Raw genomic sequence first — 24,142 nt, 5'->3', positions numbered from 1 at the left:
GACTTTTCTAATCTTTCTCAGTGCCTTATATCATGCTTATTTTATTTATTTTTATTTTTTAAGATTTTATTTATTCATGAGGGACAGAGAAAGAGAGAGAGGGGTAGAGACACAGGCAGAGGGAGAAGCAGGCTCCATGCAGGGAGCCTGATGCAGACTCCATCTGGTGACTCCAGGATCATGCCCCAGGCTGAATGCAGGCGCTAAACTGCTGAGCCACCCAGGGATCTCCTCATGCTTCTCTTAAATCAATTTTTTTAAAAAAAGATTTTATTTACATGAGAGAGTGAAGGGAGGGGTAGAGGGACAAGCAGACTCCCCACTGAGCAGGGAGCCTGACACAGAGCTCAATCCTAGGACCCTGAGATCATGACCTGAGCCACCTAGGTACCCCTTAAATCATGTTTTAATTCACAAATTAAAAAAATGGCAAAATACTTTAATAGATAACAGATGTCATAAAGTAGAAATTAAAACAGCGTCAAACATTTCTATAAATGATAACATATGTTAAGGACACAGTAAAAAAAATGGTCTGCTGCTTGTCATGGTTTAAATACCTCTCTGTCTTTTTAATGGGTGGTGAAGTTTGTCCCAATTTCTAGGTGATAGATCACAAAACCTGTATCTGGCATATCTGCACATGCCTGCTACTGAAGAAGCCAGGAGAGAGCAAGGAGTTGTACTCTTGAAATTAAAATCAACCAGGCACATGCTGAGACTTGGAATAGCAATTAATACCAAGTACCATAAACATAAAAAATTCCCTCACAATTTCCATTTGAGGCCTACATGCCCACTTTTAGGTTTCCTCAGATTCTCTTCACAAGTTTCCTCTCCTGTGCCTGCCTTTGGTCATTTAAGGTAGAAAATGAGACATGATTTAGCCTCACCCTCTTCAGAATACTGGCTGGATCAGCTAACCTTGAAAGGCAGTTGGAATTCTAGGTAATAGGCACTACTCTGGTGTCTGTGACCTCTGGAACTCTTTGAATCTTTTGCTCCCTCTGATAGACTCAGAGCCGTCATATTCCTGCTTGTGGAAATCATGGGTAAGGTGGGATACTCTGTTAGAGGGCTGGGCTTTTGGCTGCCTGATAGGAACTAGTCCACTTCTCATTGCTTTGTCTTCTCTCAAAGGGCAGAGAGGCCAAGAGCGAGAGAGGATTAACTTGGGACTTACCCTGAGATTTGGTTAAGCAGTGGAATTCACTGGGGGACTGGAATGAGGGCACTGACAGCTCTCTTCTGGGCCTTCCTTGGGCAACTTCTGGGCCTCCTGTATGGCTCCAGTTGGCTGTGCTGTGGGCGTGGCCCTGCCCAGCTCACAGCTCCCTCCACCCAAGCCCACAGCTGTGGTGGTTGTGGCATGACCACAGCTCTGCCTAATTCCTTTCCCATGGGGGTGGTGAAAAGGAAAAGCAGAAGGTCAGAAGACCACACACCAGCAACATGTTGGGTGGAAACTCAGCCCGAACTGACTTTCTTACTCTAATAGTAGGGGTGGAATGTCTAGAAACAGAACCATCCTTTACATCCTAACTCCATAGACTTCTGCCCACTTTTAGGGCTGCTGCTTTCAGATAGGGTTATTAGTGTCTTTGAATTGAAATAATGTCAATAACTAGCTTTTATTGAAAGCATATTATGTGCCAGGTAAATCGAGTGCATTATTTAAATCCATACAATCATGCTCATTTCTTAGGAGAAGAAACAGGCACAGAGAGGTTAGGTGACTTGCTTAAGGTCACATGCGTGGTGAGTGGCAGAGATTCAACTCAGATCTGATGCGAAAGTTCATGCTCTTAACCCCTGAACTATGCCATTTAGGCTTTTCAGTAGCACCGTTCTGCATTTCTGGTCTTTGTTGTGTCGTTTCATCCTTTTTATTTCTCTCCCTTCCTCCTCTTCTACATTACAAAGGGGATCTTCAGCAGCCCTCCTTTATCTAATGACTTCATGCAGTCTCCAACTTTGCTCATTTCCAATGGAGTCCTTCCCCGTTTAGAACTTTTCCACATGTAAAAACTACATTAGTATAATTTGAAGAAGAATAGATGCAGACTCATAATTGCAATTTTACATTTATGCTCTTTGTTTTAGAAAACTGCTGACTCCAATAAGTGCTAAAAACATTCACTAGGAAAAATGCCTCAAAATTCACATCAGGACCAGGATTGGTGAGTGCTTAAGAGACACAGTCAATTTGATCACTATAATACATAGCAACCTTTCTAAAGGAATAAAGGACCTAGCAAGAAGAGAAATTTTGGATTTTGTTGAGTTCTTCACTATTATTTTAATAGGCAGAAAACTGAAAATTGAAATTGTTAGTAATAGTCAAGGAAACATACTGAAAATAGAATTAGAAAGAAAAAAGCAAATTCTACTTCTTTCCTCAAACCCTCCAAACATGAACACAAATAAGTATTACAATGTAACTTTTAGTAGAAGTTGTGCTTTTGATTATTTTTCAAGGTGATGATCATGTATTCATTGATTGAAAAAATAGAACCTCAAGAAAAGTGCATATTTAATATGGAAACTGTTGAGAGTGAAGAGTCTGCTGTGCTCTATCACAACCTCATTTGTGGAAAATTAGAATTTCATTCTAATCTTAATATTACAGAAATTGATGTTTATGTGACAGTGTAATATTAGGATAAACACTGCACAAACTTTTAGAAGTGTGAAAGCTTTGCTGAAATTATTTGTATCATTTTCTAACACTTCATGTTTCCTTCAAAAGAAAGAACAAAATATAGAATGATATAAATAGATCAGAGATTTTAAAAACACACTGGACAATCTTCATTAGTTATATAATAAAATTGTTAATTTTACCTTTTTTAAGTGTGCAATTTGCTATTTACATGACTTCTGCTGACTTTGTAAAATTACCCTATCACACAATGAGCTCTGTGATTTTGTCACACAAAATCCCTTACTCATTTTTGCATCCTCCCTACCCAGATAGTGCCTAAAACATACCTGACACTCAAAAAAGAACTTGCAGGCTTGAATTGAGAACCTGATATTCACCAGTAACTGCTGCCTATTAAATTCTAAGTAGTCAGATGATCCTAAATCTAAGGACGAATACAAGAGAAAACATTTGGATGGAAACTAATCCTGAATGCCATACACAGATGCTATCAAAATTATAATTTGTCTACATTTATATACTTAAATTCCACTGAATTAAGTAGGTATATATTTCTTTTAAATATTTTACTTTTTGAGGTTTTTTTTTTACTACACCATATTTATGTATGTCACTCACTGTCCTTTTTTTTTCTTCATAGAACTTAATCATATCTGAAATTATATTATTTACATATGTTTCTTTTCTTATTTTCTAGCTCAAAACTTTGTTCTGTCCACCACTGCAACCCCACCACCTGAATAAGAAGTGTACCTATTAGGCCCCAAGTAATATCTGTAGGAAGAATACATATCTGTATTGGAATTATTCATGTGAAAAACACTTGATGAAATAAAAAAATACTAATGAAACAAATAATTTTTCTATCTTCCGAAACCAAAATGGATGTAGAATATGGGAAAATAGTTTCAAGTCAAAGAACGTTGATTCTGCCTTCTAATTAAACAGTTACTTTCTCCACAAACAAATGCCTATGAGCACTATACACAGAAATGAAGCCAAACCTATACCCTTAATCTTTACCTGAGGGTTTGCAGCCATAATTGTGTAATTCCCATCATCATCTAGGGTGGAGGCTGTGGTATGGAGAGAGCACGTCCCATCAAGATCCCTTTGAATGGTGTAGTGATCATTCTTTGGAGAGATCTGCTTTCCATCTTTAAACCAATAGATCTGTGAAAGGAAACAGTGATGAAAGATTAAGGATGTGTGTAGTACTACTCTGTTTGGGGGACCGGTAGGTAAATAATAACTGTGTGGCCTGCACAGCTGATTGGTTAAAATGTTAAACACAATATTTGAAAAGGAAATTGATTTTTGAGTGAAAAAAGTAGGTAACAAACAGGTTTAATTCTATTTTAGTTTTTAAAAATTGTATCTTTTTTATTTAAAAATATGTATATAAGTAGGTATTCACATATTATTCACATATTTTTTGGACATTATTTATATGGAGTGATCAATGTTGAATGTAGACATAGTGACTTCTGGAGTGGCTCTGTAGGCATTTTTCCTTGTACTTCTGTTTTCACATGTACTGAATGAAAGGCACTGAAGTAAAATGTGTTACTTGTGAAGGAAAGGTAAAAAGGTTATTTTAGAGAATAACAGATCTAACTATTCCCCTGAATTGTGTTAGACAAAACAGCAGGGAGGGGTGCCTTGGTGGCTCAGTCGGTTAAGTGACTGCCTTTAACTCAGGTCATGATCCTAGAGTGCTGGGATCGAGCCCCATGTCCAGCTCCCTGCTCAGCCTGGAGTCTGCTTCTCCCTCCCCTCCCCCCCCTCCTGCCGCTGGTGCTGTCTCTTTAATAAATAAATAAATCTTAAAAAAAAAGAAAGTGGCAGTGAGGAATGACCACCAGTTAAGGATTGGTGGTGGGTGGAGCTCCAGTGCTTTCATTGTGGGCCAAGGAGCATATGCTCAAAGATTGAAAGTTTGCTCTCCGCACCATGTTAAAGAAAACACAGTTGTATTTAAACTTATAAGTTTTAGTAATATCTTAATTTGGTTTGATAGAAAGTTAAATGTGAAAAATAAAGTAAAAATAAATCTAGACTAATTCACACATTTTAAAATGGTCAAATTCCCTCTTTCATAGGTCCTCCTCTCTTCCCTCTCCTGTACCTAAAATCGCTGGTCCGGGCAGCCCAGGTGGCTCAGCGGTTTAGCACCGCCTGCAGCCCCGGGTGTGATCCTGGAGACCAGGGATCCTGCACGGAGCCTGCTTCTCCCTCTGCCTCTCTCCCTCTCTCTCTCTCTCTCTTTCTCTCTCTCTCTCTGTGTGTGTGTGTCTCATGAATAAATAAATAAAATCTTTTAAAAAAATAAAATAAAATCGCTGGTCCATGGAGTCCTGTGATTTGGTTATTAGTCTTTGACAGTGGGGACATAGGGCCCTAATGCTGAATCATGTGCCAGCAGCCCTCCCGTGGCTGAGATGCTGAGCTAATAATAATGCCTGCATCAACCCACCCCAGACTTACTTAGGGAACTAAACAAATCCCTCCTTTTAAAGCCACAAGTTCTCTGTTGTCAGCTAAAGCATTCCTAACTTGGTCCCTAACAGAATAAAAACCTACTTTAGAACCTTCAGTTTTTAAAATTATCTTTTTGCTTAACGTAAATCCATATGCCAATTGAGACCTCAACTGCATTCAAATTCAACTCGAAGAAGGCCTCTGAATCTGAAGTCTTTCTGAAATTTACATTTCTAAGAAAGGAAAGGGCTAGAAATCTCTAGCACTAAATAAGTACATAAATAATTGGGATCTGACTGCTGAAACTTTTCCAACTTCCATTTTCTAATTAGCTCTAAATTTACAGGCTGTATTATTAACCTAAAAATGAATCGTCAGCTAGACTTAACTCTCAGTTCTAGAAATTAAATTAGATAAAGCATGATACTTCATAATTATTATTCTCTGCTTGGCGATTTTATTATTTCTGATGGAACAGAGAAGCTGGAATTAGTATACAATTTGCATTCTTGCTACTGTGTCAATTCTTCAGACTTGTCTCTGTTAATCATACTTTTCACCTCCAACATACTTGGAATACAACGTTCAAATGAAAATTAAGAAAGAGTCCAATAATTTTACCAAGACTGCTAACGGAGAGGGAAGGGGGAGGGTACAAGAGATGAAAACAAGGCAAATTAGAAATCCCTTTGTCTTCTCATGTTTCCATTAGAACAAGCATGTCAAGGGTAGACTACCTTTTCCTTTCTTGTTTTAAACAGAAGCCCCAAAAAAGATTTTTTTTAACATGATGAATATCCCATACTTTAATAGTCCTAGTGCATTTATATAACATGTGCAGAAGAAACGGTTGTTCAATAAACCAGGGAGGGAAGAAAAAGAACAGCAATGAGGACAGGAGGGAGGAAGGGAAGAAAGGAAGGAAAGGTGAAAGAAGACAACCTAACAGTAAAAACTCTTAAAAAATTAAGCCTCTTAAAGCTGTGAAACATTTAAATTCATACTAGAAAAGCAGAGTAATGTTAAACACAACAGCCCATCTTTCAGGTGAACACAGTGTTCTTTAGAACAAGAATCAATGATCTTAGAACTTCATTAATGACCTTAGCCTTGAGCAAGGTTTAAAAATAACAAGGGATTTTTGCGAACATTTTGGAAGCTTAATATCCAATTTCTTGTTAAGTTTCATTCATAAGCTGCAAGTTTATTTTTAGTACATGCATTTGGTATCATGTTTGTGAATACACAGCAATTATCCAAGTTATGCCAAGAACTAAGAAGTTTTCTCTAACAGTGTATTAGAAAAATCTCATCTTATGAAGAGGTGGATAGGAGTTTGGAAAGTTAAGGCTATTTTCTTTGCTCTTTTCTGTGATACCACTGTTAGGCTTTTAATTTCAGTGAGTGTATTTTTCATTTCTATATGCTTATTTTACAAATTTGCCTGGTCTTTGGTACTGTCTTGTTTTTTTCATTAATGTTTCTGTTTCTTTTAACATTGTTTCAATCATTTTAAACATAGTTTTATCTTATAGTTCACTTAAGACTGTTCAATACTGTGCAATACTTGAGTTTCTATTTTCTTTTGCTATTTATTCTCATCATTGTTTCTCCTATGATCTGTAAGTTTTCACTGTGAATTTCTTCCTCCCTCTTACGCTGCAGAAGTCTCTATGCCCCAAATTGTGAGTATTTTTTGGACAGTTTTTGCTTGCTTCTCCCAGAAACAGGGATTTTAATCATCTTGGACTAAATTTCGTATTAATTTCTCAGCTTCTGGCTTCATATCGTGAGATAGTGTCAATGTGGAGTTTCCATTTCTCGTGGGCACCCTTTTTTATTTTTTTCCCAAGTTCTAGGGAAAAAGTGTAATCCTGTTTATTGCTTTCTGGACCAGTGAGCAGTTACTCTTGACTCCCTTTAAAGACAGAGCAACTCTTTATCCAGCTGTTTCCATGTGTCTGTAGAGAGAGGGCTTCCATGTATGTCAGCCTAGCTCTCCCAAATATCAGAAATTCCTTTAATTATCCCTCCTCAACAGTATTCTAGTCCTTAGCCCCTTGTAAATACAGGAAGCCTTGGTTTTGCAGATTAAAGATCTGAAGTTTTTGTAATCCGTGTTAAATGCTGCTTCCGTATGGCACATGGCATGGGGCTCGGGTTCCAGCCTGGCCACTCACCAGCTCCTTGACCTGGAGCGAGTTAATTAAACCTCCCTGAGCTCAGTTCAGGCACCTGCGATTTGAGAGTGACACTGATAACATCACATTAGGAAATGATGCAGGTGTATGAAAAGCTCCTTGTCGATTATTTAATTGTTACTTTCCCATTCCTGTCTTCAAACCCAAATTCAACCCTTCTTCCACTCTTTCTGGCTTCTGATGCCTCCTGAGGAAGATCTGGAACTTACAAGTACTTCAAACATTTGACATCCTGAGACTGAGAAAGGTAGTCTGTACCTCTTCCTCTTGTTACACATGCTATATTGTAGAAGCTAAACTTCCTCAGAACACAGGACTCTGAAAAAGCCACCTTTTTTCAGCTTGCTTACCTTTGGCTTTGGGTTCCCAGTCACTCTGCATGTGAAAGTTACAGGCATTCCCTCGAAGATCTTGTAGTGTTTCAGCTTCATCTCAAAGAATGGTGCCACTGCATTTTCCACAGGCACGTCCCCAAACTGGATGTCATCACCTGATTCATCCACGGGAGACCTTTCTAGCCTATACTCGATCTCACTGATGAGTCTCTGTTCACAGCTGGACACTTTATATTCCTGTCTCAGGAAAAAAAAGGTCACATTAGCAACCTCGATCCCTTGTGGTCCCATGTGTCTCATGAGTCTTACTCTCCTCTCCAGTGACACTAAGAAGACAGTGATATTTTACCAGAGCCCAGCTCAATTCCATATAAAACAAAAAACATCTGGAAATAAGTATATATATTTCAAATTGTCTTCAAGTCTTATCATCCTCCTTCCCCAGGAACTATGAAGATGAATTTCTTTCTCTTTTCTCTTGGTGGGGGTGGGGGGTGGGGAGTGGGGGAGTGGGAGGGGTGGGGGTGAGGAAAGAAAGGAAAAGGTAACAGCTTTGTATTCCTAAATTGTTCACAAAAATAAAACATGATGGAACATGGATTTCTTGCTGTAGGGGGAAAGCTGATGCAGGGTGGTGCAGCTCTTCAGAAGGGCAACAGTTCATATGGAAGGCAGCCGCACTATTACATAGCATTTTATCACGTGAATAATGGAAAAATGGCATTTGTTTTTCACTCCTAATAATCCTCAGCCCCATTGCCTCTGATCTCCTCCTCGGCTTTGCAGCTAGTAGGAACTACTCTCCACCCTCTTTAAAAGAAAAACAGGATTGACAGTCCAGTCAAAATTTGGATTAATAAGACAAAAGCAAAGTGGCCGTCAACATCCTATGGTGATAAGGTGGATTCTACAGTTCTCCTGCTTACAAAATATAATGACAACAAGGCAGCCTGTTACAAAATAGTCTCTATTTAGTAACAAATAAAAGATGTTTTAACTCGGTTTTTTCATAAAGAAGCTACCCCACCTTTAAAAAACTGTTGTCTTGAGGGAAGAAATACAGCAGTATGAATAAAACTGCAAAGAATACATGAGCTGTTTTATTCTACTTACTATCAGATTAGTCAGTTTGAGAATTAGTGAGTTTTCCCCCAGAAAGGTATTAACAAATGAGACACTTTTAACAATTTATAGTTCAGAGTATTCACTAGTGACAGAATCAAATTCAAGTGTGTAAATATATTTTTTTCTTAAATATCTTTGTAAAGATATTCAAGTAGCAAAAAGCACACTGTCTGCAGTAATTCTGTTCATCTGATATTAAGTAAAAACAGACACTGGTCATAGTATTTGTAATTAATATATGGCAGTAAAGACAGATACACAGGTAAACAAGGAAGAACACAAGAAAACAGATACAGTGAAAGACCAGAAGGAGGAGAAAGGTGAAAAGCTTAACCTTTTGACCGTCCAGAGTACTCCCTACAGAAGCATGAGGAGACTCAATTTCCTGTAATGGTAGAAAAAAAAGAAGTGAAGACTAATAACAGAAATAAGAACCTAGAAAGATTTCTAGTTTTCTTTCAGTTGAAATTTTTGTAGTAGCAATATTTCACACAGAAAAATCCTCAGGATATTGAAGACAGATCTATTTCTCAACATCTATGAGAATTTACTTGATCCTTTAAACTTGTTTTAAAAAGCTTCCTTTAATCTTGAGACTATATCTAGAAACTCCAAGTAGAAGCAGTGGAGATTATAAAACAGCTTCCATCAAATTCATGAAGTAACCTTTTCTTTTTGTGGTAGGAAGGGAACAAAAATAGCAATCTAGGTTTTCTGCTGATTAGTGATTTGTAACTATATATGTGAAGGAAAATAAAGACCGTTTTTTCTATACACAGATATCTTACTTTGACTAGATGTTATGAATATAATTGGAAATATTCACTAGCTATGTCAAACAATTTCAGTGAAAATATGTTTCTTTACAATATGTATTTTACAATAAAGCACAGGACAGGAAAAACAGAAAGATACTTGAAAGGAGAATAAACTGATCAATAAGATAAAAAGAACAGGTATCACTGAAATAACTCTCATCAGTCACTTAACACAGCTGTCTGGCACATGCTATGTGCTCAATAAATATTAGCTATGAGTTGGTGATATTAATACTGCCTTTCTTTGACTTGTCCTATGCTTCCCACAGAAGTGATCCCAAGGAAAAAAAAAAAAAAAGAAGTGATCCCAAGAATAGTGTCCATAAAGAGGATGGGGGGAGGGGACAGAATAATTACTATTTTTCTAATTTGTCCAGAAGAACACAGTACCTGATTAGCTGTTTCCTCTTCTGGCTCCTGAATATTAAAAACAGTTGCACTGTCAGCACCTAGTAATCGACGAGCCATTCTTTCTTCATATGTTAACCTCTAAACAGAGTAAACCACAAAAAATGCAAAATTAGAAAATTCACAATTACATACATACTGCCTCACAAACAAGAATTTTTAAAAATGACTTTTGATGTTTTCTGTAACTATTTTCTCTCAACCTTCAGATACCTGTCTGTAAAAGGAGTCTGTTTCCTTCCCTCCCTTCAAGTGTTCTGTCACTTTCCCTTCCAGTCTCAGTGGCAGAGACCACAAAGAAAATACATGTCCTATACGAATCCTTAACAATACACATAGAGAAAAAAAGATATTCAAGTAGCAAAATATTTTTTAAAGGAAATGTTATTTTGATGGCCATTCACAAGCTTCGAAAACAGCCTAGTCGGCTCCAAGCCTCTGATGAGGGAAGTTGTAGACTCACTGGCCATGCCGGTGCTGTTTGGGATCCTCACTGCTAAGGGCACTTCCTTGGCTGCCGTGTAACAGGTGCATGTAGGCAAATGTAACAGTCCACAAAGGATGACTGCACTAGGCGAATCAGGCAAAGGACTGTGAAAGGTACTTGCCAAAGCTAATATCCATAATTCCAGATTCTACTCAGAGGCAGACTGCTTGGCCATCAGGCAAAGTGGTAATGGTCTTGCATCGAGTAGCCAGTGCTCCAGATCTGGCCAACACACACTTGCTGGGCCATTCTTAGAAGAAATGCCAACGTCTTTGTTCTGTCTATTGGGCTGTTTCCTGCCTTTGAGCTTTGGTTCTAAAATGCCGTAGAATCACAGTCTGGGAAGAACTCTCAGAGACCCCTTGTCCCATAACCAAGTGTTCAGTTCACAAGAGAGAATAGAGAATGATTAGTAAGGCAGAATCTTTAAAAAATTACAGAAGTTATTTCAGTGAACATCCAAAACTTCTGAACATAGATGTAAATTCTATTGGAAACTCTCTAATCAGGAAAATATGTTGAATAAATTTACAATTTCCAGTAATTGCTGGTTCCAGTCCCAGCTGAAACCGGGAAGTGAAACAAGTCGGTGCCAATGACAAATAGTCCTGAAGTTCCTATTATTTCATTTACTAAAATGGGGGCAGAGGATTAGAAGAAGGAGAGGTAGGTGTTTGGTGCTTGGACTGTCTCGGTCCCGGTATGTTATTATTCAAATTAATTTTCTCACATCTGTTAAAGAATCACTGAATTCAGTTTTCAAAGAGAATTTTAAATACCTGCTCTCTTAAAAGCCTTCTTAATGTTTTCATGGAGAACTGTATCAACGAAGGTAGGACTGGAGTCCTCTCCACCCCTTTCCTTATAAGCAGAAATGTCAATTTGATACCTAGTCCTTTGCCAGAAAGCACCTGCTACCAGTAAAAGCCAAATTTACTTCAGTTTTGTTTCTAAACCACTAGGCTGTGTGGATATCCAAGCCCTGTCTATAGAAGCCAAAAATAAGTAATGGAATAATATGTAACATTAGCATTTTGAGCTCACAAATGCAGAAATTGATGGAACTCATTGGGAATGTCACTCACTGCTAAATAGATAAATGTAAATATACACATAATATATATAGTATGATATAACAGCTTATAGAACTCTTAAGTCTCTTTAACCAAGGGAATTAGGAATATTTCAACAGAGACCCAAGAAAACAACAAAAAAAACCCCAAAACCAAAAAACTGGAGAAATGCCTTTACCTGGCTTGAGTAAGTTCCCTTAAGTATCTGTTTTAATCTTTCAAAGGCTTTAGTTGACAGAGCCAGGGAAAACTTCCAGAGTATGCACATTTATACACGCTATTACTTATTTCAGGGAGAAAATATTTTCCCTTTGTGAAAATCTTCTATTCTCAATGAAATGAATGACCAGCACAAATTCTCATTAGAATTTTAATCTTCCTGAACTCAGATTAGGATGCCCTAATAATTAAAAGCAGCATTCAGCACCCTTCCTCTCTCCTCCACCTTTTCCAATCAAACATGGGCTGTTCTTACATTTTTATTTATCAGTGTGTGATAATTAAAATTCCTAGAAAATATATTTAGCATAGAGAGCTTTCTATTCTGAAAAAGGTGCCTGAGAGGGAGATTTTAAACAAAGAGGCCCTTTTCTTCTTTTACTTATGATCCAGGCAAATTTTTCTGGTGATAATTCTAAAATAAAACCACAGAAGGCTCTTTTCAGACTTCACCTTATTTGTGGGACTTGTTCTTCCTGTCCTCTTAAAAATCTTGGACGTGATAAGAAGAAGGGTCAATAAAAAATGAGAAACAACTGGTGAGGAAACATTTAAGTCCAATGGCAAAAACATCTTATATACCTGTTTTTTTTTTTTTTACCAGATCTATTGTACAGATACTAGAACAATATTGTGAAACAAGCATTACTCTTTCAGATTACCGAATCTGAATCAGAATCTAGTAATGGTCTACTAGAATGGTACTGGACATCAGGATTTGTTTCCTTAGTGAAGATATTCTGTGTGTAGAAGCAGTCCATGGAATAGAATCGAAACTCTCCTTTTGGTACTTTTGGTAGATACAGATCATTCCAGAGCACACCTTTCCCCTCCTACCCAGCCTGGATTTGTTCCTTTTTCTTTGTAATGTTGCAGTTCCTCATTTGTTTTACTCCTCACCTTAAAATCAGCCCTTCCTCTTTATCTCCAACTTGCTATCTTCACTCCAAAAATGGGTTTTCATGAATGGCAGTAAATAGTGAAGGCCAACTAGAGGGTAGCCATTCCACTTTCTCCCTTCCCCTCACACTGAGGCCATAATGCTAAGAAGAACATTGAGATTTAGGAGTAATGAGATCAATTTTATATACAAATTGCAAGAGCCAAAGTGACAAAAGAGCTCTCTGATGTGAAAAGCTAGTATTCCAAGCTTAAGCCCCAAATCCATCTCTGCATACCGGCTGGCCATTGTTCAGGAGGTCCTCCTTGAAGCGAAGTTTTCGTTCCAGGTCTTGAATGACAGCGTCCTTTGTGCCTTGAATCTCCTCATCAGAAGCTATTCTAGCAGTTCTATTGGCCTTCTTTGGAAATCCCCTGCAGGAAAAGAGCACAAGGCAATATAGTCAGTTGGCAAGCACATAAATCCAAGCCAAACATTCAAGTCCAACAAAGACAGTACAATGTGTCAGTGTATCCCACTCTTTTCCAATACTATATCTATTCCAACTAATTATGGAAAGAACCATGAAAGCTGGTTGCAGTGTTTAGGAAACAGTAATTGGAACCAGTTTTCAGAGAAAGTGGACATACCTGAGGGAGTGTGTTTCAGTGGTTAGAGAAATGCCAAGAACAGGGAATGCCTGTGTTTTAGTCCCAGGAAGGCAGTAAAGTAAAAACACAATGTGATTTGTAATCACAGAAAGACTTCAAATCTGACTCTGCCTGGTATTAGGTTTGTGACTTTGGGCAACTTTTTTAACATTTCCTATAAACAAGTATAAACATATGTAACATATATGGCTATTGAGCATTTTTGAAAGAGAATATATTCCTCGTACACTTTTGTAAATTCAGTCCTCTGGTCCTTTGCAATTTATTCAACAACAGTGTTTAGCTCACTCTAGGCAAATATAGTGTGTTCTTTTCTATCCTGATTTGATTAGAGGAGGGCCCTGGAGGTTCTGCAGGTCTTGCTATGCCTGGTTCACCACAACACCGTGAGCCTCCTAAACCTTCTGGAGAGCCTAGGGCTCTGAGATAAGTGGCACCTCAGAACTCTTCTTTCTAAGGGTGGCAACAATGCCCTCAGCCATGAGAGCCAGGGGTCACTGGTGCTGGATATTTGGTGGGTGGGGAATCACATTTATTGGTGCCTTAAGTAATTTGCCGCCCCCTACCTTTTCCCTCACAGGGCTGTGGGGAAAGATTCAAGAGAAAAAGAGTACTATAGAGTAAAACAAAACAAAACAAAACAAACTATATTCTTAGTGAAAACGCATGACTGACCTGTAGCTACCCATATCACCAAGGCTGAATTTCAAAAACATAATGTCAAATTTTTAAAAAAACAAGTTAAAGAACACATAAAATACGCTTCCATTTATGAACAGACAAAAACTAAGCAGTTCTCTGCCAAAGCAGGGGTTCTCAAAGGGTGGTCCTTGGACTACCAGCATCCATATTACCTGAGAAACTGTTAGAAATGCAGATTTTTGGACTCACTCCAGACCTACTGAATCAGAAGCCCTGGGTTTAGGATCCAGCAATCTGTTTTAACAAGTCCTCTAGGTGATTCTGATACATAAAAATGTTTGAGAAATAAACTTAGGGAAACATACATATATAAACCATTAAGACAAGTAAGAGAAGGATGAAGTCAAAAATTCAGGGTAGTGGTTATCTCTCGAGGATAGCTGTGGATGTGACTGGGGAGGGTCACATAGGGAGCCTTCAAAGGTACTAGAAACAGGTATGACTTTGTTATTCTTTTAAAATATATATATATATATATATATATATATATATATATACACACTATCTTTGCTTCCTTCCTTACATGTTTTATTTGATAAGGCATTTCTAAATTTTAAAAAAAGTTTACTGCAAAAGTGTCAAGGCATTGTGTGCTGGATACTGCTTCACTGATACGGTAGAAAGCACTAGTAAGGCCGAGGATGCAAATTAACACTGAGTTTCACCAAACCCTCTGCTTATTATCATTTCATCCAAAAATGCTGGGAACAAGACAATCACTAAATACACAAGAGAAAACATGAGCATCCTGTAACCCCTGTGCACTCAGCCTTCATCAATAATACCACAGCATCCTGAGGGCTGTGCTCCATCTATCCATTCTTGCTTCCCTGCTAAACTTCCCTTGATTTTGTTGGATGTTCACCCTCCAGTGTGCTCAGAGAAGGTGACCACTTCCCCAGACTCAGGGGTGACTGATGGAATTTGAGTGGTCTCAATCCCCAGATAGTGATTAGTATAGCTAGAGGCATGTGATGGAGCCTGGCCATGGAGATTGAGGAAGTGGAAGTGGGAAAGGATGAGGTGCTCTAGTTAAAGCTTCTCACCTCTAAAAAGCAACATACAGAAGAAATGTCCCTCTTTCACTGGCTACCACTCTGTCAAAATGTAATGCCCCAAATGGCTGCATCCACACTGGCCACGAGGGGAGAACCCACAACATGCTGATGATGACAGCTTAGAAAGACAGAGCCGGGGATCCCTGGGTGGCGCAGCGGTTTGGCGCCTGCGTTTGGCTCAGGGCGCGATCCTGGAGACCCGGGATCGAATCCCACGTCAGGCTCCCGGTGCATGGAGCCTGCTTCTCCCTCTGCCTGTGTCTCTGCCTCTCTCTCTCTGTATGACTATCATAAATTAAAAAAAAAAATTAAAAAAAAAGACAGAGCCCCGGGAGCCTGATACAGGTGACCTACCCTGGAACTGCCTGACCCCACATTTATGTAAATTGATAAACCAGGTATATTTAATCTACTGGAAGTTGAATCTTCTGATACCTAGAGCAGAAAGTATCCTGATAGCTTTTCCAGGTCCTTCCTTTCTAGTCATTTGCCCTGAAGTTCAAATGGAGGGTGTTAAACACTAGTATTAAAGGAAATATTGTGATATTCTCTGTTTGAATATCAAAGACTAGGTCAGGCTTTGCTGTACCCTACTCCCTGGCAGTTGATCTTGATTTTTAAGGAGCTGAGCAATGAAGCTGTGACACATGAACAGTAAGAGCCACAGGAATCATGACCTACAACCTCAATTTTTAATACCATCCAATCCTTTAACAAAAACGTGCATGCTGTGCCAGCTTCCCCCAGCCTGGAGCCGCTGGCCCGTACAGGACCACACTGTCAGCCTTCAGGCCTCAGTCTAAAGTCTCCTTGGAAAGGAAGACCCTGACCAAGTCTACCCATTAGTTATTGTACCATATTTTTCTTCATAGCACTTATCAAACTTTATTAGTATACGTTCTTTTTAATTGTCCCTCTCACACTGTGCCTCTTTATCACAATGCTTGTCGAATAGCAGACCCTAAAGTAACATTCATAGAATAAGTGAATAAATGCACTATCTACCTCTCTACCTTCACTTCTTTTTCTTTTCTTTTCTTTTTTAAGATTTTTATTTATTCTGACTTCTCTACCTTCCCTTCTCAGGCAAGAATAATTATCCCAAAACTATCTATAATCAAGCCACATGTAAAAAGTCAGGCTCAGAACACACAAAAATCACTCAGTTTTAGAAATAAAGTTCTGTGCTGCTTTTGACCCAAGCCTTACATCTGAGAACTAGAAGAGGTAGGTTCTGAAGTCCCCTGAAAGGTAAAATGAAAGCTAGCTCTGTGTTACATCACATATTATTGGGAACACACAGGTTCCTATTATTACTTTAAACTTGACAACATAAACGAGTTGCACAACTATGGAATGATGAGCAGCCTTTGATGACAGAAGCTTCACTGTCTCTCTGCAAGCAGAATACACTGAGAGCCGTGTTCTCTGCACAAATAACAAAGAAAGGGGCAAAGGGTGGCTATGAAGGACAGAAGAGATCACCTACACAACCGAAACAGAGACTGGGCTTTTACACGACAGCCACAAGTCCTCTTCGACAAGTAAACACCTGTCCATTCATGGCAGAATAAATCCTGTGGCTTAAAAAGCATTTTTCAGTGTACTTGACTTTTTTAGGGAACTAAAGAATGACTGCTCTGTCTGGTACATTTCATAGAGAAGCCATTCACCTTGGTGCGGGTTTCTGCCACCCAGGTATTTTACTCTTTCAGAGTGCAATTAAAATTAACTCATTGACCCAGATAAAAACCCTGGTCATTCTAGATTGAACAAGGTGATTCCCTAAACATATCAAGATCACAAGCATTAGTAGGGCATTTACTCTATTTCCTATTTTAAAGACATTTTTTTTTTTTACTCCCAGAATTTAAGGTACATGTTTTCTTGGTTCTGAACAATTAACACTGAAATCAAATCAGTTAATTGAAAGGTTCTTAAATGTCTAACAGTCACTGCACAGATACTTACTGAGTATATATATTTAGCAAGGCACAATGCTAGGCAAATATATCAATACAAATTCTGTTAAGCCTGTAACTCAATAGTTGGTTTGTAAGATAAGTGACTGTGTCACCTGATATCTTGGAATTCTGGGCATTAGAATTTCTATGTAAAATAGTGAAAAATAGTAATAAACCAAAAGTATCATCACGATAGTCTCAACAGTATTCTATGTGACAAGGAGAAGATAGCCAAATCCTAAAGGGTGGTCTTTGATCCCAAGGGGTTAATAATCAAGTTGGAAAAATGAACAGATTATGTTGTAGTAATTTTAGGTGCGATGGGAGTTAAAAAGGAAGTAGAGAAGAGTGCTGGTTAGCATGAATGCCAAAGACTCATGAAAGAGGTAGTAGAGTAGGGATGGCGGGGGGGGGGGGGGGTATTCAGACTCAGCAGGAATAAAGATGCAGACAGGAGAATCTCTTTTATTTTTTTTATTTTTTCCTGCTTAAAATACTGTGGTTTGGGCTAGTTAGTAATGGCTATGTGCCTTGGTTTCCTCCTCTGTAAGGTGTAAAACATGGGTATTTTTAAAAATTTTTTTGAGACTTTATTTATTCATGAGACACACACACACACACACACAGAGGCAGAGACATAGGCAGAGGGAGACGCAGGTTCCCTGCAAAGAGCTGATGTGGGACTCAGTCCCGGGACTCTGAGGTCACACCCTGAGCTGAAGGCAGATGCTCAACAGCTGAGCCACCCAGACGTCCCAAACGTGGGTATTAATAGCATATATCTCACAGGATTATAAGGGAAAGGACACGAGCTACTACATAATAAGCACTTATATCAATGCCTGGCATACTAAGAATGGCTCTGGAGGCCGACGGAAACTATCCAGTATGGAAGTGAATCACGAAGACAATACTGGGGGAACGGAATGAAAGAGGGAAAGGAGTTTAAAAACATGCCAAGAACTCTTGATTGGTTTCAAAAAAGTTGCAAATAACCTTTATTGAGTGGCATTTCAGTATTCAGCTCTGTTCTAGGTGCTTGGAATACAATGTTGAACAAAACTAAGTGACTCTACTTAGAAAAAATATATTCTATGTTGGGGATGGCAGAGAGATGCGAAGTTTGACTTCCCACCCCTTTGGGGTGGAAGGAGGGACATGGTAGGAGGGTGGTAAGTCCTATGATGGGACAGGGGTGTGAGTGGATGACTATATTACACAGTGAGGTCAGTCACAGGTGTGAGGAGGTGAATTTACTGCTGAGGCCCCAGTGAGTGTGAAGACCTACAGCAGAGCTGGGCAGGGCAAAGGTTTCAGGGGCTGAAGGAGCCTGAGGAAAGAGGTACAGGATACAGAACTTCTCATCCTGTGGAACCTCTTCTTTTTTTCAGGGAGTATCTCATCTGGATTAATGTAATTCAGAAAACACTTCAAGCAATTGCATTAAAAACTGAGCAGAGTTAAGAGTTAGTATAAAATGTTACAGTAAGAACCAAAGTGGAGTCTTCCTTTCTGGGGGAGACAACAGAAAGAAAAAAACAGTTATAAGTTTTCAGAGCAAAATTTTGGCAACTGAGTTTGTTTTCCTATAAAACTAATTCTTTGTTGTAATGTAATGTAAAATGGCCATGGCGGGTTCTCCCAAATGGCACGACTTCTGATAAATGAAGAGCAACAACTCATTAGGAAATTTTAAAAAGGGTACTTGGTGACAAAGAGATGATCTCCTTTCATGATGGTCTGTACAATTAAACATAAAAATGCTTACATGCTTTTTCAAAGTAAACTGTTACTAAAACCAGAACTCTTCACAGAAACCCATACTCAGAAGCAGATCTTAGCCAGTAAACAATTCATATAAGCCTCCCACACTGAATATAAATACATCAGTGTATACACAATGCAGCCCAACTGTGCAAAAAATATTACTGGTCTGTTTACTCTAGCTTCAACAGTAAGTCACTCACCATTTACTATTCATGTGGCTGGGGGTAAAAACATCTTAAACATACACACAAGCATCTGGAAGGTAAAATCTTCCAGACGCAACCACCAACAAATCCTAGGAGGTTTTCTTTCTTTCTTTCTTTCTTTTTCTTGGCTACTGAATAATCTTGAAAGCATCCAGCCCTTGATATATTATTATTCCAGGTCAGTTCTGTTGGTGTATTCCAGAAACTCAGATCTCCAGAGTACAATATTGATTTAAAAGGTAATATGCCTATCTAGCAAACCAAAGAACCTATTCTAACTACTGAAAGTCCTCTTATTCTCTTCTCATATTCAGTAATATCTGACAGTAAGCTCCACAAAATCATTAACATGTTGGCCATGAGGAATCCTTCATATTCAAGAATGTAATGTGTGAATTAATATGTAAAAGAGCTTGATATACAGACTTTTTGTGTATCAATTCTATTTTTTCCTAACTGAATTTTATTATGAAGCCTAAACTGTTAGAGTACAAGTGGATAACTTGAACTCATACCTAATGGAAAATAGATGTCTTGGGATCCCTGGATAGCTCATGCCTGCCTTTGGCCCCGGGCGTGATCCTGGAGTCCTGGGATCAAGTCCCACATCAGGCTCCCTGTATGGAGCCTGCTTCTCCTTCTGCCTGTGTCTCTGCCTCTCTCTCTCTCTCTCTCTCTCTCTCTCTCTCTGTCTCTCATGAATAAATAAATAAAATCTTTAAAAGAAGGGACTAATACTAATAAAAATACAGGACATAGATGGAATGGGTATACTTCTTATTCCTCCACTAAAGATAACTAAAAATCCTAGGAATTATGTATTTAAAAAAACAAGAATATTCTGAAAGGTAAAGAGATGAAGTGACTTTGGAAACCAAGGAATGGTATGGTGTTGAATTCCCTGATTTTTTTTGTTTCATATATCTCAGACTTATAAGCTGAAAAAGCTGGCAAACTGGAAATGTAAATAGATGTCTTTATAAAAATATTAAGTTCTCTTCACATTGCCTTTTGGCTTCTCTAAAAAGTAAACTCAGACACATGTGTGCACAATATCACTACTTGGTAGAAAGCCACCCAGGATGAGCAGGTCTGATCCTGACCGGTTCTTGGGGCAGACAATTCAACGGAATCATCATCAGTCACCCCAGACCCCAAGACCTCACTTACTAATTTGCTAGAAAATACTCGCCCGGAATTGGCTGCAACTTTCTGTGCAAACCTCTAAGATACTAGACACTAATGAATCCAATAACAAGACCCCGGGAAAGCCCATAACCCCTTGAGGCCTCTGCCTCTGATGAGGAATGACAAGGCCCCCACCTACCTGTTTCCTGCAAGACAGGAGAAAGAACAGGAATAATGAGATAATGTCTGCAGAGTCCAATGCAGCTTCTGTCTTTTTGTTAGTTACTATCTAACCACTGTCTTGACTTGAGAACTGCCGAACGTACAAATAAATCTTTACAAACTTTTCCTTAGGACTTAGGGAATTCTGTTTTGTTGGTCTGCAGCAGTTTTCTTTGATCAAGAAATAGCAAACATCAGATTTATCTGAGATCAACCTGGGCAGTATACCCAAGGCTAAGTCCTACTACTCCCTCTCTGCTTAGGCTTATTCCAGAACCCTGGGAAATCCCCTCGCCTCTTGGCACTCTCACCTTGCATGAAGAGTGATGACAGGGTCCCCACCTACCTACCTGTTTCTTATAAATCAGGTAGAGAAAGAGGGACAATGAGATAGTGTCTGTCAAGAGCTGAGTGCCTAAAGAATAAAAGCTCTTATTGACACGTGCTTTACTTTTGACAAACATGGGGTAACATTTCAAACCAAAGGCCTACTTATACGACATGGTAGCTGTGGCTATGGGGCACTCCCTTAAGAGAAGAGATTCTAAAAATGTGAAGGTGGGCAAAACATTCAGTGCCATCTGGTTCTTGGGGACAGCTCTGACCTGATTCACCCTGTGACGTGGCACAGCTGCTCAGAGACCAGCAGAGAGAGAGCTGCTGCACTCTTCCCAGGTGGATTCCCACGCTCTCGTAGGAGATTTACCACGAGAGGAACAGGGTGACAGCAAGGGAAGCCGTAAAACTATCAATCAAGCAGTTGTGAGGGGAGGAGAATACATGAATTTTATCGAAGTGGAAACAGGCTTCTTTCTAAGGTACAATTTTTCCTCACTGCCCCCCCATCTGAGAGATTTAGTAGACTTAACATCTGAGAAGCTGCTAGTGACCCTGTAGTCAGGGAATAATGTAGCTGTCTGAAGAAAGAAAGGTGCTAGAGAAACTGGATATGCAGAAGTTCCCCAAACCGCAATCAGCCAATAACCACACACTGTTGTTGTGAGTCTGAGTGTAGCCCACTGTCACTGGCCTTCTTGACCTCGTGGTATATCCTGGCATCCATGGCCTTTGTTTCCTGACTTGACCACACAACCTTATCTCCATGGACTATTTAAAAACTTAGTGCATGACCAGCCTACCCTCTTCCGGATTAAAACAAGAACAATGCTAAACATACAAACAGAATAAAACAACCAGCATGCAACTTATGATTAAGAATACTGAGATAAGTGACATTTATATTTAAGATTTTGATAAAACAGGGCAGGCAAAAAACAAAACAAAACAAACCAGGTGACACCTGGGTGGCTCAGTGGTTGAACCTCTGCCTTTGGCTCAGGTCCTGGGATCGAGTCCCACATTGGGCTCCTCACAGGGAGCCTGCCTCTCTTTCTGCCTATGTCTCTGCCTCTCTGTGTCTCTTTAATGAATAAATAAATAAAATCTTTAAAACAAACAAATAAAAACTCCATAGTTCTACTTACCAGGTCACGTATAATCAATCCATTTACTGGCACTTCACGAATAGGGCAAAACCATTCAACCAGAGAAATTACACATATAAATGGAACTGAATTTGCTATCATAATCACAAATTCACAGTGAAATAGAAATGAAAGTAATTTAAAAAAATCATTTGTCAACAGTTTGCCAGTTCCTACAAGTTCAAGGATGCCATAATTTTTAGTCATGGCAGCCCTGAAAGGGACATTCAGCCTGTGGCAAATCATTTGGATTATTATGATGGAAAAAGAGCTCTTTTCATTTTTAATTCAGAACGCAAATGAGGGATCCCACAATATACCAGAGGAGAAACATGTTCCAAAAGTCACGTATCATACTGGAAGAAGGAATTCTTCCAAGTATGTGTGATTTAGTAAAAAGAAAATTCCTTGAGACAAAAGGGTAATCATAATGGCTTATTGGACTGGCACAGAGATAAAAATCTGCAGCCTGGTATTGCCACTTATCTTTGGTGTCACAGTGTCTATGTTTGAGTACAGTTCTTCACAGATTCCAGAAAATTAGTATTACTTCTCTGTAGGCTTTAAGAAATGGCAGGAGCTACTACATTCTTTAATGGTAATAATTATGAAATATTTTACTCCATAAAATTAATAACTGTGATAAATGATGATAAGGGACAAATGTTTCTGTTACTTGAGGGAAGCTCCTAGAACTGCATATATTCTTAAGAGAATTTCAAAGATCAGGAAAAAACTACTGTTTCTACTTAAGATGATAAAAGATAAAAGGCAGGATGGCCCAACACCTTTGATAGTCTAGTCTTTGTTCAATTGGAGAAATATTACACAGGTAAGTTCTTATCTTCCTGGGAAACAAGATCTGGTACCATTTCCTAGTAAGAGGGACAAAAGAGTGTCATGCAGCAAACTCACTTTTTCAATCTAACAGCTTCCTTGTGGCAAGAGAATACTTCATTTCCTAGCAGTTAAATAAAAGAAAACCAACAAGCAGGGGAGAAAAACAAAAGTTTTCTCAGCCAAGTTGACTCACTCAACTTTCAGTAGAAGCCCATTATCACAACATTACTACACAAGCTCCTCCTTCATGCTACCTATTTACATATTCATTTGACTGAGCTTTTCCAATAAAGATTTGAGAAGAAGCCAGATTCAAATACAGAATTCATGCAATCAACATTTAGAAAGTGCCTAACGAAACAAAACACTGCTAACTGATGCTCCTTCATACATCTTGCCAAAGTCAAGCATAGCAATGCTTGTCTACGGTGGTATTAGGATATCCCAAAATGGGAAATTTTTTCATATGAATGAAAATAACCTGAACTTTAAGGTTTTCTCATTTTATTCTTTAGTGAGGATTCCGTCTTCTGTTGCTGACAGGTACTTGATTTTAAACTCTTCAGTAAAATGAGTATGTGCTATTTTTTAGTTATCAATAATATGGGCCAAACACCTGTATGATGGATTTCTTCTGAAAGCTTTAATGCACTTTTATAGATGTTATTTATCCTCATAGATTTTCTATTTAAAGATTTCAGATGGCTGCCTCATCATCATTCTAACATAAAAAAAGACAAGTACTTAATCTGCAAACAGAAAAAATGAGACTGAGGATCCATGTATTCTCCCTAGGGATTAACTGCTAGCCAGGGACAGAACTGGCACATCATCTCTTCACTAGATTGGACATGTCATCCCTTACCTGCATCAACAACACAAAGACATTTTGTATGTTTTTCTCTGTTCTGCTCAATCATTACATATATGTAAAGGCTTTTTAATTTTCTAATTTACATATTTCAAAAACACTGGATATATATTTAACAACCAAACTCCTCCACACTTATTGTCATACTGGTCTAAAATATTAAGATACATAGTTTGTTGTTAAGAGCATGGATCTGCAGTCAAGTAGACATGAGTTCAAATCTCCGTTGAGTGGCTAATGTGACCCTGGGCAAATTCTTTAACTACTGGAATCCTCATCTATCAGTAGGGCAGTGGTACCTCTTAAGAGTGTATCAAATTAGGTAACGTACGTAATTTACTTAGCACAGTGCTCTATATGGTAGCCAACTCCACTATCATCAAAATTATTAAAGAGTCCTGCAGAGAGTTTTGAGTAGCTTCTGATGAGAATCTTATTCAATGTCAAAGAGAAAATACCGATCTTGGTCATGGGAAGGCAGAGAGAGTACTGGTCTGGGTCATGGGAAGGCACAGAGAGTACTGATCTGGGTGATGG

The 24,142-nt window shown here is 38.7% G+C and overlaps 2 protein-coding genes across 2 annotated transcripts in view; one reads left to right on the top strand and one right to left on the bottom strand.

Annotated features, from left to right (window-relative positions):
* Positions 1-24,142, bottom strand: part of LOC129504555 (palladin-like) — a 417,088-nt gene that overhangs the window by 17,011 nt on the left and 375,935 nt on the right. Inside the window, 4 exon segments of the mRNA XM_055317307.1 lie at positions 3,689-3,838; positions 7,698-7,919; positions 10,016-10,114; positions 12,991-13,126. Of these exon segments, the coding sequence (XP_055173282.1) occupies positions 3,689-3,838; positions 7,698-7,919; positions 10,016-10,114; positions 12,991-13,126 (607 nt within the window).
* Positions 1-24,142, top strand: part of CBR4 (carbonyl reductase 4) — a 156,851-nt gene that overhangs the window by 96,355 nt on the left and 36,354 nt on the right. The gene's annotated exons all lie outside the window — the stretch shown is intronic.

This window comes from Nyctereutes procyonoides, unplaced genomic scaffold, assembly GCF_905146905.1.
Source record: "Nyctereutes procyonoides isolate TBG_1078 unplaced genomic scaffold, NYPRO_anot_genome, whole genome shotgun sequence".
NCBI lineage: Eukaryota > Metazoa > Chordata > Mammalia > Carnivora > Canidae > Nyctereutes > Nyctereutes procyonoides.
This window is presented reverse-complemented; position numbering and strand designations above follow the sequence as displayed.